The sequence below is a fragment of the Nelumbo lutea genome, chromosome 5 (genome assembly GCF_056320005.1).
Source record: "Nelumbo lutea isolate HS-2025 chromosome 5, American lotus-T2T, whole genome shotgun sequence".
Taxonomy (NCBI): domain Eukaryota; kingdom Viridiplantae; phylum Streptophyta; class Magnoliopsida; order Proteales; family Nelumbonaceae; genus Nelumbo; species Nelumbo lutea.
Window position 1 is genome coordinate 19,113,478 of NC_142688.1, and position 13,630 is coordinate 19,127,107.

The 13,630-nt window shown below is 44.5% G+C and overlaps 2 protein-coding genes across 11 annotated transcripts in view; one reads left to right on the forward strand and one right to left on the reverse strand.

Annotated features, from left to right (window-relative positions):
* Nucleotides 1–8,461, reverse strand: part of LOC148850758 (organellar oligopeptidase A, chloroplastic/mitochondrial-like) — a 34,327-nt gene extending 25,866 nt beyond the window's left edge. For 2 of the 10 annotated variants that reach the window (XM_088944087.1, XM_088944083.1), the window contains exons 1-5: nucleotides 7,833–8,236; nucleotides 6,415–7,479; nucleotides 6,157–6,324; nucleotides 5,896–6,001; nucleotides 4,464–4,540 (exon numbers count right to left, since the gene is read on the reverse strand). In XM_088944087.1, coding sequence (XP_088800213.1) covers nucleotides 4,464–4,540; nucleotides 5,896–6,001; nucleotides 6,157–6,324; nucleotides 6,415–6,801 — 738 coding nt within the window. In that variant the 5' untranslated portion in view covers nucleotides 6,802–7,479; nucleotides 7,833–8,236. Of the gene's footprint in view, nucleotides 1–4,463; nucleotides 4,541–5,877; nucleotides 6,002–6,101; nucleotides 6,325–6,414; nucleotides 7,480–7,832 lie in introns of those variants that run through there. The other 8 variants (XM_088944090.1, XM_088944085.1, XM_088944086.1 and 5 more) reach the window with 8 other exon arrangements.
* Nucleotides 8,462–10,584: 2,123 nt separating this feature from the next.
* Nucleotides 10,585–11,872, forward strand: LOC148850759 (uncharacterized). Its single transcript, XM_088944092.1, has 2 exons — nucleotides 10,585–11,156; nucleotides 11,228–11,872. The coding sequence occupies exons 1-2, from the start codon at nucleotides 10,737–10,739 to the stop codon at nucleotides 11,684–11,686; spliced, it is 879 nt and encodes a 292-aa protein (XP_088800218.1). The 5' UTR covers nucleotides 10,585–10,736; the 3' UTR covers nucleotides 11,687–11,872.
* Nucleotides 11,873–13,630: the final 1,758 nt, after the last annotated feature.

Consider the following 13,630-nt stretch of genomic DNA (forward strand, 5'->3'; position numbering starts at 1 on the left):
CATGCCTAGGCGCGCCAGGCGTGCGCATTTTGAAAGGGATGTTCCTAGGACCTAGGAATGGTGCATACCCTAAAAAGTGCCTCGCCTATGCACCTGGGTGTGCCTTTTAAATCATTGTGTTAAACATAGATCAAAACCTAGAACCGAGTGACTCCTTACTATCCTCTAAAATTCTGGAAGAATCAAGAACCACTCCAAGATCCTTTGCCAATAATTGAAGCAAGATGATCACCTATTTTTTAAAGACAACATGATTAATATCCCAATTCTTTCTTTGATAAAGGAGAGATTCCCTCAAAAGCAAAGCACAAAGTTACAGAAAAAAGACTTATGGGATACAAACACATTACACTGAGAAATGATAATTAACTAAAATGCCTTCCCAATGATATCCAAAGTGCTTCAGTTTAAATACTTCAAAAACCTTAGGCTCCGTTTGGATTGTGGGAAGATTTGGGTGGGATAGGAAAGGATGGGATGAGATGAGAAAGTGTGAAATTTTCACTTTCCATTATTTGGTTATACAAAAGGGGAAATAGTGGGAAAATTCTTTTTCCCAAGTTTGTTTTGTTGGAAGAAAACAAGTCTGATTAAGGAAGATAAGAGGGGAAGAAGAAAACAAGTCTGATCAAGCACAATATTGTTAGAATTCATTGATTGTATCGTGTCTACATAAAACCCAGAACTAGTAAAATGTTAGATAGCCCATTTTATGCATTTCTTAGATGAAAGATAGCCTAAACCCAAATCTTCAACTAAACCACTTTGTAAGTACATGTAGATTAGAATCACAGAGATTGCGATAAAGATCACAAATTGTAAGTACACGTAGATCAACATTGTGATGAGGACTGCGATAAGAGTTATACTTGTTAATGAATTCAACAAGCAAACACAACCGCAGACCCTTGTGATGAGTCAATCACTGAGAAACACTCCAAAGTGATAAACATGCCCATTTACACCCGCAATGCCATGTACACAACATCGCTCAGAGTCATTCGGAACTCCAATGAATAGGGTTCATCTCACACCCAGCCACAATGGGGAACGACGACTTGCCTCATCACAGTAGGTTGTGTCACCAAGACAAAGTCATCATCCTAAGAACTTAAGACCCTTATTCCTAACACGTGACCGTGAGCAAGCTTGAAAAGGCCGTAGCCAAAGATGCACCATGTGAAAATCTTAAGGTAAAGGGGAATCCTAATCCCAAAAGATCCTCACTGGACATGTGGCAAAACCCCAATAAGGCCTACCCGCTAAGCACCAGAGAATCGTGATCCACTTTTCTAACAAGAAAAGTCCTTCTTTGTATGTTTCTCATTATAGCTTAGGTAGCCTCTCTATAGAAGGGAGAGACTCAAAGGTCTCCACACGAGATCAATCTCGAGAGTCCTTGCCTTCCAACCTTCTAACTCCTTCCCTTCTGCAATTTCCTTCTCCTTAAGACTTCTTTAACATCCTTCACCGACACAAACCTCCAGTCGTCCTCTATCTTTCAAGAAGACCACCTCTTATGCCTTACCACCCTACCTACATTAGAATCTCTTGTTTAACTTCCTTGATGGGAACTGAAGTGCCTATTCCCCCACAACCGAGTGACCGTGCGGACATAGAATTTTTGTCCCACAAAGTCTATGACTTTGAGGAGCGCTTTGTTCGCATTGACTAGATGCAAACCAAGACGAGACACACACTACAATTGCTCCTGCAACATACAACCACACCGAAGAACCCTCCTTTTCACCCCATCCAAACCATCCACTTAGCCCTCTATCCATCCTGGGACCACTGTACCAGAACCCCATGACCTTCATCAACAAAATACTCACGAGCCAGCCCTACCCACATGAAACACCACCCGAGCACCCCATACCTCCGGCTCTTCCACCCCTACCCCACTAGTCATGACTGAAAATGCTACCCCTTCTAAAGCACCTATAAGTTGCATAGAACTGCAGGAGTATGTCCAGAACCTCATAGAAGCTATCCAAAACAAAACCCAAGCCGTCACCCTCCTTCAGAAGCCTTATTCAAACCAGATCCTCCACAAGCCTTACCCAACTGGATACATACCACCCCAACAGTGACCCCTATATGAAGGGCAGAGAGGCAGCCCTCAAGAGTACGTTAGTAAATTCGAAGACGCATTGGGACCCTTCACCCTAGACGGGGATCTCAAGGTGCGAGAGTTTTCAAAATCACTCATCGAGCCAACCTACTCATGATTCGTCAACATGACCCCCAGAAGCCTGGATTCGTGGGGAGAGTTCACCACCAAGTTCCTATCCAAATAGTTCACCCTGGAACGATGACTCACCATCGCCGACCTTGTAACTCCTTCCCTTCTACTACACTACAATTCCCTTCTCCTCAAGACTTCCCTGACATCCTTCACCCACACAGACCTTATTAGGTCATCCGCTACCTTCCAAGGAGACCATCTCTTATTGCCTTACCACCCTACCTACACACTTTATCAAATGAAATATAGTAATATAAGAAAGCAAAAAAGAAGTAATTCCATTATACTGTCAAACGACAATGAAACAATATAAACTTGAACCCTCCCCCAAATCTTTGGATCATCCTAGCCTAACATGTTACCAACATCATTAAATAGCTAAAACGAAATGAAAACAAAGTAAATGGCTTCAATCTACACAAAAATGGGATAAAAATGTCAGATCTAGGAGCCCAATGTGCATTTTATTAGTTTTACAGATGGGAATCCCACACATGGTTTAAAATATGTCCCTAATTTCCCTAATATTTCCACGACATATTTCCATTTCCATGGGTAGCGACACAATTTTACAGGAATCGACACTTCCCCAATGAACACTACCAACACTATGTGGAGTACCACAGATAGTTTCCACAACATATTTCACATTCATGGGTAGTGACATGAAATTTTACTGGAATCAACATATTTCCCAGTGAACACTAGCAATACTATGTGGAGCCCAAGAGATAGTATTATAACATAAGTTGGTAAAATATTGTAAATATGTTAAGTAACAATTTTATTGTCTGCCTAACTTACATGATTACCACTTTGAGCTAGCTCACTATTCATTTCAAACATGAAGTTAAATATTAGTTTTTTGTTTGTGTAATAGATTAATTGGTTGATCTATTACAACCATTTACATTTTCTATGAGTTAAAATTTTGCTTTAACTCATTTTGTCATGAAGCTCTGAATCTTAAAGTTTACAGGGCAACTTCAGAACGTATTCTTTTGTCTATAACCTTAGTTTCTTAGCTTTGTTTAATGATTTGCAACAAGATAATAATTTAAAAGGGTGTGCCTATGCTTCTTTTATCATTTCATAAAATATCTTTCTATATTTTGCATATTTTAAAATGTTTCCACCATGTCTATAACTTTTACAATCCATATGATATTTCCGACATTTCCGACATGTTTCTTATATTTGGATGACCGACATTTCCACCGACATCGACATTTTAAACCTTGACCCCACACACATCAACAACAAAGAACAGCATGAACACCAGTCAACCGGATTTCACCAATGGGTAGACATGAGAAAAAATGAAAACAAAAGGAAATGGAGGTCACTAACAAGACCCAAAATTTTTTCTCAACAAAGTTTTCTCACTATGGTCACACTATTTTGGTGCGGTCCTGGTTACTCAATTTTGGGATCCTGCACCCCACATTTTCCCCATCCCATACCCCTATTTCCCTCAAAACAAATAAAGGAAAAAGGGAATATTCCCATCCTGATCCTACAAACCAAACACAGCCTTAAAAAGTCAATACACAACATCTAAGAAATTTCTTGGTTCTTCCAATCCCAACTTCCACTCCACTCCCCTTTTGTTCACAGATCCTCTTGTTTATCTCCTTCCACAGCAAATGGGATTTACTTTCCATAGGATTCTTCCCCTCACACTAAAACCTTTGAACTGCCAAGAAGACAAAAGCATAGATAGATCTGCTGGGATCACTCGAATCCTGCTAAACAGCCTTATGAAGCTTACCCATACAGCTCGGGATAGATCACACTGTATGAAAATAGTAAATTGACTCCTCTGCCCATTTGCAAAGTGAACAAACAATATTCCAATTTCTGTCGTTTCCTATTCAGATTTTGTCAAGTTACCATTTTAAATTACCCCTGGTGTATCACGTTGTGTTATACTTCTTCCCTACATCAAATAGCATATTGATCCAATTAGTGAATCATATTAACATACAAAGTACTATGAAATAAAGCTTTATAGTTAGAGTGATTAAACTTTCGATTTAGCCATCTACCAATTGAAGAATACATGTGGCCAGAATGTGATCAATATTTCCATTAAAATCTCTTTGCTGAACTTAAAACAAAACAAAGAACAAATCCTTGATATTAGTAATTCCACTGCACAATAATGTAGGTTTGAAAGATAAAAGTGGACAAATAGCCTACAACTGGAACAGACCTGCTCAATTTTGTTAAAATGGTCTCTGTCAGCATCTTCTAGAGACACACCATTAAGAACTGCCTCCTTTATCTGGGCTGCAACAACAGAAGTGAACAGTATTTAGTTAAAAGATCAAAACAAATAAATCATTCCTAAAATAGTTATCTACTATTTAAAAGAATTGAGGGAAGACCCTATTAACATGCTAGCAATGAAGGGGACAAATCTATCTGAACAGGTAATAAAAAGCTTATATTATGTTGACCACATTTGGATCAACAACAGCATGTCAATAAGTTTATGGTTCCAACTAGTGTCAGTGTCATAACTGATAATCCTTGCAGATGCACGAGAGAGATTGTAGTCAAGTGTATAGCGACGTTTAACAGATTTATGGCACCTGCTAGTACATGAACTAGTAAAAGGAGCAGAGCCACATAAGAGATGGTGTTCTCCTTTTCCAGTCCCACTATGACTTCGCAAGTTCTAACTGTTGCACATTATACCACTGGTACGAAGTCTCACCCATTTCCTACTCTAGTGCCTGTAGACTATTGCAGCTGAAGAATAAGGCAGGATGAAATATCAAAATATCTCCCAGTTCATACCACTAGCAGGAGATACCAACATCTAAAGCAGCCACAAAGCAGACATAAGAGTGGTCAACCAAGGAACCACACCCCTCAGAGGGTTTGAACAAAGGTCATTCATTGTTTCAATAAATGATCTTTTCTAGGGGTTATCTCTGGTAAGCTGAGGGATTCTTTTTGATATTTTGTATAGGATCTGTCTAAGGATCTTTTTTTTTTTTTTGATAAAAAACTGTCTAAGGATCTTGGACAGCTTTGTAGCTCCTTTTGTTAGTAGGTTCATTTACCTCCATACCTACATACTTATCTTCTTTTCAAGCTAATATACTCATTTTGGTGAGCAATGTTTATACTGTTCAAATTTTCATGGTATAGACACAATGACTAGCATCTTCTTCTACCTTATTCCGAAAGCCACTAATTTTTACCTTGTAATAATTATATCAGTTGCTTTCTCAGTACAAATCTTTACTACATAATGCAAAAAATTGATCTTGGCAAACAGCCCCACATCAATATGACCACTAAATCACTAATAATTAGAACCACATGATTTTCTCTTCATTGACTTTACTCTGAAAGCCATAATGCATGCATGCATGCATAGCAGTACATTGCTACATATCTCAGTTCCAATCCTCACAAATATTAGAAATTCAATTAACTTAACAAATTTTGAAGACTAGAAATGGTGAATGCCAAATCACTTTGAGAAACATAATTTGTCGACTTGACATAATTAAACAGTCCTCCAAACGTATTAAAATTAAACAATAGCGATTCCAAGCATATCAAATACTACTGTCAATACCATAAAGATGCAGAAAAAACAAGATGGTTACCCTCCACTATACGCTTACGAGCATCAGTCATTGCCTCCCACTGTGAGGATTCTCGGATAGCCTTAAATGCATTATAAATGGGTTTACTCTGTCCCAGTCTAAGTTGAAATTTAACCTTCTCCGGCTGCAAAATAAAGTTAAACACCATCAACAACAAGGTGGAAGAAACTGTGGAATGTCACACCAAACAATATGGCAATCAACAAAATGGCAAGTAAAATCACCAGTTCCATAGGGGAAAAATATCGTTCTCAATACTCCACAAAGAACAAGCCAAACCTGAACTTCTTCGATGGCAGAGCGTAGTTCAGGAGAATCCTTGACAGACTTGAGATGATTCACTATTCCCCAAACCACTTGGAGGCGATCAATGATCTTCTCCAATGGCTCGACTAATTTCGGCCAAGTTGGTTCCAGCGTCTCTTCTAATTCAATCAAATCTTTCTCCTATAAATACATCGTTCAATCATTAAATCCCAAATAAAAAGGTAAAAAAAAAAATCACAATAAAGAAAATGAAAAGAAAAGAATCCTTACGAGTTTCGCTAACAAAGCTCTGATCCCAGGTCGAACATGCTTCGCCTCGACAACATGGTAGGGAGGGAAAACGAAGTCCTGCAGGAGAGGGTTCTCTTCGAGCTTATCTTCCGATGGCACTAATTTAGCTTCGGACCCCATTGACTGAGAAGAAGAACAACAAAAATCGGAGGTGATAGAGGTTGATTTATGGAGTTTGTGAAGGCAAAATAAGAAAGAAGACGACCAAAGGGGACAAGGATGTGATTTGGGGAGACGTTTAGGAGTTTTAAAGGGATAAGAGGAGTGTAATAGAGGTCGGAAAGAGCGGGATACTGAAATGCACGTCGCCATGAACATGTTGACCAGTATAACGAGAGCTACGAGCCTTCCTATGTTTACCCTCATCCTTTCCGATCCTGCTGTTACGATAAACAACCTCTACTGTTTGATTAAGTGTACCCTTACTCTTAACATTACCTTCTGACAATTGATTAATACTTTCCTTACCGTTAGTTTCCATTAATAAAAAGACGAAAAAACTATTTTACCCCTGTTATTTATAACAACCAACGAATGAAACGTCACACCCTTCATCCTCTTTCTTTTCAACAATGGAGTGATCTGTTAAAAAATCAGAGTGAACCAAATAGGGGCGGCGGTGGCAACCCCTTATGAACCCCTCTCTCGGATTGTATGTGCAGTGGGCCTAGGAAACCAGAAAACGAAAGCCCACAGATCGGAGGACACCTCTTTTCTTCTTCAACAGAGCTCGTGAAACCCCTCTTCGGTTCACTTGTTCTCTCTTTTCATTGCCATTGGTTCACCGGAGGACCCTTCATTGCGACAGCGGCAACCCCCTATGAAACCCCTCTCTCGGAACTATATGCGCATTGGGCCTAAGAAACCCGAAAATGGAAGCCCATAGACCGGAGGACCCTTCTTTGCTTCTTCAACAGAACTTGTGAAACCCCTTGTTCGGTTCACTCGTTCTCTCTCTTCATTGTCCTTGTTCGGTTCACTCGTTCTCTCTCTTCATTGTCGCTGGTTCACTGGAGGACCCTTCATTGCGGCAGCGGCAACCCCCTGAACGACAGCGGTAGGGGATCAGTAACTAATTGTTTTTCCTTCCCTTCTTCTTTTTCTGTTTTGGCCCTGAGAGTGTTGAATCTGCTGATGGAATAATGATATTTCCATCCCACTATGGGGCAATGATAAGTTGTGAAAAATCAATAATAATTAATTAAGAAGCGGCCTTTAATGGTGAAATATTAATTCAAAGTGGTACATGGGCATTGCATGCAGATCTGTCTGAGATGGGTATACGAGTAAGGGGTGGTTTTGTTGGTGAAAAGCTGCAATGAGGGGAGGCTGAAGAAGAACCTGGATATATTCAAAATTCACCCAGAAAGAGGAATAAATCAAAACTTAATTTTTACCTGTATGTGTGTTCAAATTCCGAAGCTGAAGCTTGCAAAGTGGGTGGATTGGAGCTCAATCGAGATCCAACCTCAACTGGTCGTGTCTCCATGAATTCACTTGGAACCTCAATTGAGTGACTACTTTCCTCGCCCATAACCATACCGGCCTTTCGGGTTTCAGCACTGATTCGACAGATTGGACAAACGGGTGTCTTCAATAACCATGAATTCACACAGTTAGCATGGAAGCTGTACCTGCAATGAAGTAGTTTACACTTGTCACCTAGCTTGAAATTCTCCAAGAAACAACACAATCTACTCCCCTTCTCTCCTGCTCTGAAATCAAAGCAAGGAAGCCTCTGCAGATCATCATGCGACATGCTGTTAATTCCATTGTTGGCCCTCTCAACCAAGTTTTGTCTAGTGAACCTCTCCTCAAAGCTCTCCCAACTATAAAGACACGAACTGATGTAGCGCAATCCAGCCGGTCTTAGCTGTCAACGAATTTGTCTCTGGGCTGGAGCGTCGGGGAGACTGAAACGGGAAAGATGGGAGAACTCCAAGGGGAACTCGGTGGGACAGCTCCGAAGCTCAAGTTAGTAATCTCTCAAAGGCGAAGTGTAGACCAGATAGCGCAAAGTTCACATACCTTGTTTGTTGGGGGCAGGGGCTTTTATAATCACTTCGCGCACTTGCTCCGAGGCCCTTGTCAGGTTGGGTATGATTACCCATGCGTCTGTCAATTCGGTCATCATCCTTTCTGTTGGGACGGAACCGTCACTGCTTAACTGTCTCTCCAACTAGAGATGGCGGTGTCAGGAGGCGGTGGCAGGTGGCCGTTTAGAGTGCGGCCGTCAGGCGTCAGATCCCAAGTCAGTTAGGTGCGGTGCCCTCGGGTAAAGACTTCCTCAGTGTCAGGCATAGTACAATTTGTTTGGTTTTGGTGCCCTGAAGGTGATGTAGTGGAGTGGTGAGCGAGGCGAAGTCTTGAGTTTGGAGGTATGTATGGGGCAGGTCAGTTCGGCGAGGTGCATCCCGAACTGTTACAAGACAGACCAGTTAGGCGAGGTGCATCCCGAGCTGTTACAAGGCAGGCTAGTTCGGGGAGGGGTATCCCGAGCTGTTACAAGGCAGGCCAGTTCGGATTACTTTCTGGTTTGGGGCAAAGGTGAGTTCGGGCCTCTAGTAGGGAGTTCGGATCGCTGGTTTCTCCCCTTGGTGCTTGCGCCTTAGGCTTGCTTTTGTGCCGAGCTATTGCTTTTACCGCGTGTCGCATAACTGTGAGGTCGGGCCAAATCTTCCTTCATCAATTGCCCCCCACTCCTCGCGCCAAGGGTCTTGCCTTGGTGCAGGGAGTTTTGCGAGGTGGTAGGTGGATTTGTCCTGTTCTTCGAATCTTGACTGCGCGAGTTGCTTTTGTGCCAGGGTTCTTCGGTTCCGAGAAAGCGGGAAACGTGCCTACTGCTCATAAATGTTGACGGTCGTGACAGCGCGTTTAAATTTCAAAAATTCGTGCCGCTGGGACGTGACAGCAGGTCATTTAAATTTGAAAAAAGCGCGCCACTGCCGTTTTGAAGGGACGTGCGCTGACGGTTTTTGTCAGTTGCAGGGAGACATGCGGCATGATCAGTTTCAGAAAGACGTGCGCTGGTGCGACATCGGTTTCAAAAGACGTGCGTTGACGTTTCGCTCTTTTCGGAAAGACGTGCGCCAATCACATCTCGACCTCAGGGGACGTGCGGTCAGCGCGAATGTGGGCCGTCGGATCGTCTTTGATCTACACGGTCGGTTCTTGGTTACTGTAACTATAAATAGTGGGGGACCCCAGTCGATTTTGTCACTTCTGTGGTTTGCCTATTGAGCTCGCGTCCAACTTTTCAGCTCGCGTCCAAGTTTTTCAGCTCACGTCCAAGTTTTTTCAGCTCGCGTCTAGGCTGGTTACTTAGCCTCCAAGGTTTTTTGGCTTGTTCCCATCTCCGGAGACTTCAAAACTTTCTTCCGGTGAGTAACTTCCTGAATCTACCTATTTTCCTCGATGTCTAGCTTTGATAGCTCAAACGACTCTTCAAATAGGACTGATGTAGGTTCTACAAATCGAGTCGTATTCCCCAATTGCCTTAGTGATCCCGAGGTGGAACTTGAGGATGACTATGAACCCGTAGGCCGAGCCGCTTCGGGCAGTTTGGCGTCTACCTCTCGCCAAGGTTGGATGCTAGATAGGTTTGGTCCCTCAACCATGACGCCCGAGGGGCTCCAATCTATACTCATGTCTTACAATCTGCCTGGGGGGTATACGTATTTCATTCCCTCGGGTAGTTTTCCTTAGGAACACGGTCCTGACGAGATCGTGATTTTTCGAGAGCAGCTCGCCGTGGGGCTGCGACTGCCTTTCCACCCTCTTTTAGTCGAAGTCATAAACCACTTTGGCGTTACCATTGGCCAGTTTCACCCGAACTCTATTTAGAACCTAGTGGGGGCAGTCTCCCTTTTCTGCAAGTAGAATTTCCCTTTAGACTTGGAGATATTCTCCTCCATCTTGATGCTTAAGAGACAAGTAGGTTCTCTTCCTGGGGGAAGACGGGCGTATTACCTTTCTCCTCGCCCGGGCTTTAAGCTTCTGCACGATCTTCCTAATAAGGTCCCAGCATGGAAGCGGGACTACTTCGGCGTGCGAAGTGCGCAAGGATGGCACTTTCAGACCGGGTGGGGTGAGGCCGCTCCTGATTCTGGTGTCACTCTCGACAAAGAGACGGTGAAGGGCCTCCGGCAATGGACATGGCAAGGTTTAACGCGTCATGAGTACTTGACGAAGGCCAAGCTTATTGCGGCCGGCCTGAGTTCGAGTAGGTTTCTAGTTCTGCGATTTCTTGCTTGCTTTTTTCCTTCATTTTTTCTGATGTCGAACTCGTTTCTACAGTTGTGATGGATGCGGAGAGAAGTCGTGGGGGGCGTCTGTTCCAGGGCATGAAGAGGAGGAAGCGGGTTGCCAAGCGAACTCGTACCGAGCTGCCCCCGGATGAGGAGGTTCCAGGCCACACGCGGGAGGATCTGCTGAGGGAGCCCGAGGTGACTCCGCCAATGTATGAAACTACTAGGGCGCCTTACGCTGAGACCACTCATACGGGTGCTCCTGCATACTCCAGTGCTCCTGCTCACTCTGGGTCCGCTCATACGCGAGCTAGGCCCTCGGGTTCGGGAGCTCAAGGGGAGTTTAGGAGCGTGTTGATGTCAAACTATGCTCTTCAGAAGAGTAGGGAGGCTACTTTCCCCAAGGAGATCACGGTGTGGACCGATCTTCCTTTGAATCAGGTCGCCTGCCGCGCCGTAACACACGCTATGGTGGTAAGTCAGATTTCGTCTGCCTTCATTTTCTATCACTTTTGTTGTTGTTGCTTACTTGTTTCTTTTGGTAGGTGAATTCTTCAATTCACGCCTTAGCAGCCAAAGTGGAGAGGAGCTCGCGACAGGCGCGAGCTGCTAAGGCTGCCGCCCATGCTGCTGAAGAGGCTTTCCGTGCCGCTGAGGCGGCCGCTTATGCTGCCAAAGAAGCTGCTCGCGTCACCATGGCCAGGCAGGCGATGTCTCAGCGTGATGTCGAGGCCATGGGGGTAGTCGTCAAACACATGACGGATTTGAAGTTGGACTTGCAACATCAAGTTGAATATCTTCAGGAGGACATCAGGGAGAAAACGCAGATTTTTTCCCAAGGCATTGAAGACGCCAAGAAGAAGGTTGTTGAAGACTATACTGGCTCTCCGCGTTTTGACGATCTGATGGTGGATTCTTACAGAAGGGGGTTCAAGCTGAGCCGGTGGATGATCCGGAACACGTACCTCGACCTCGATGTTGTGCCATATCCACTTCGCGTATAACTCAAAAGATGGCCAATGCTGCCGATGGCGAGCCGGATTCTGAAGGAGATGCAAGGCCTTCCGGTGTTGTTGAAGTGCCTTTTGATGGCGAAGAAGTAGCTCCGGGCATGTAAAGAGATTTTTTTTTTGAAGTGCCTTCTGATGGCCAATGTACTCATGTTTCTTGCAACGGAATAGATAATCTTTTTGCCCAAGTGTTCCTTTCCCGAACTGATTCTTTGTCGAACTGATAATATGCCATTGTTTCTTGTCCGGGTTATTATACTTCCGCGACATGTTTTGCCGCTAAGGCTTTTGAAGTGAACTGGTTCTTTGCCGAGCTGATAATATGCCTGACTTTTCTTTGCTTGTTTACGCCGAGGTTCCTCTTGGCTCTGCATCGTGGCCCATAGGACCTTATAGCGATTTTGTCCACTTTGCTTGGCGGTTTATAGGTAGTATCGCCTTAAATTCATGATGTTCCACGCTCGAGGTACTTGTTTGCCTTCTAAGGTTTCGAGCTCGTATGCCCCCCCGAGCGCTCTCTTTACTTTGTAGGGCCCTTCCCAGTTTGGTCCAAGTTTGCCCATGCCGGGTTCGGGCACCATAATCTTACGAAGGACCAGGTCATCGACTCGGAAGCTTTGTTGCTTTACTCTGGCATTGTAGTAGTGAGCTACCTGCTGCTGGTAGGCCGCTGTCCGGATGTGTGCGAGGTCCCTTACCTCGTCAAGTAGGTCAAGGTTGGTACGTAACTCCTCTCCGTTTGTTCGATCGTCGTATGTTTCTAGTCGCAATGTTGGTACTTCGATTTCTGCTGGGATCACTACTTCAGTGTCGTAGGTGAGGTTGAAGGGGGTTTCTCCCGTGGCGGTTTTTTTTGTAGTTCGGTGAGCCCATAAGACACTTGGTAGCTCTTCGGCCCACAACCCCTTAGCTCGATCTAGACATGCTTTCAGTCCACGAAGGATAGCTCTGTTCATTACTTCCGTCTGACCATTTTCCTGCAGGTGCGCGACTGATGTGAAGTTTTTTCGAATCCCCATATCCTTGCACCATTCTTGGAACTTGATATCCTCGAACTGCTTGCCATTGTCGGAAGTTAGTACCCGAGGTAACCCGAAACGACATACTATGTTCTTCCAAAAGAAGTTTTATATGTTTCGGGCCGTAACAGTTGCCAGAGGTTCGGCTTCTATCCACTTCGTGAAGTAATCTACTTCAACAACTAGGAATTTTCTTCCACCTGTTGCTGGCGGGAATGGCCCCAAGAGGTCGATGCCCCATTGTGCAAAGGGCCACGGGCTGGTAAGGTATTTGAGGTCGGAAGCAGGCTGATGGTGGATATTGGCGTGCTTCTGACACTTGTTGCATTTTCTGACGAACTCGACAGCTTCTGCCCTCATCGTTGGCCAGTAATATCCTTGTCGAAGTGCTTTTTGGGCGAGTGCTCTGCCCCCCAAGTGTCCGTCGCACAGGCCTTCATGAGTGTCACTGAGTACGAACTCGGCTTCGGCAGGTCGCAGGCAACACAAGTAGGGGAGCGTGTAGGACCGTCGGTATAACCGTTCGTCTATTATGACGTATTTGGCTGCCTGGCGCTGCACCCTCTTGGCCGCATTGCATTCTGCAGGGAGGGTTTCGTCTATCAAGAAGCTCGCGAGTGGGTCGATCCAGCTCGGCTCTGCTTCGAGGACGGGAGCAACCTCCTCTGCCCCCCCGAGAATACTAGGCTGAGGTAAATCCTCTATGTACACGGTTCTCATGTTGTTGTGACTTGTGTTGGCTAACCAGGACAGAGCGTCGGCCTCAGTGTTCTCTGGCCTCGGGATTTGCCTGATGAAGTGTGATTGGAAGTTGAGCAGGGCCTCTTTTACTTTCGCCAAATATGCGATTATGGAGAGCTCGCATGCTTTATACTCGCCCGTAACTTGGTTGACCACGAGCTGGGAATCGCTGCAGATG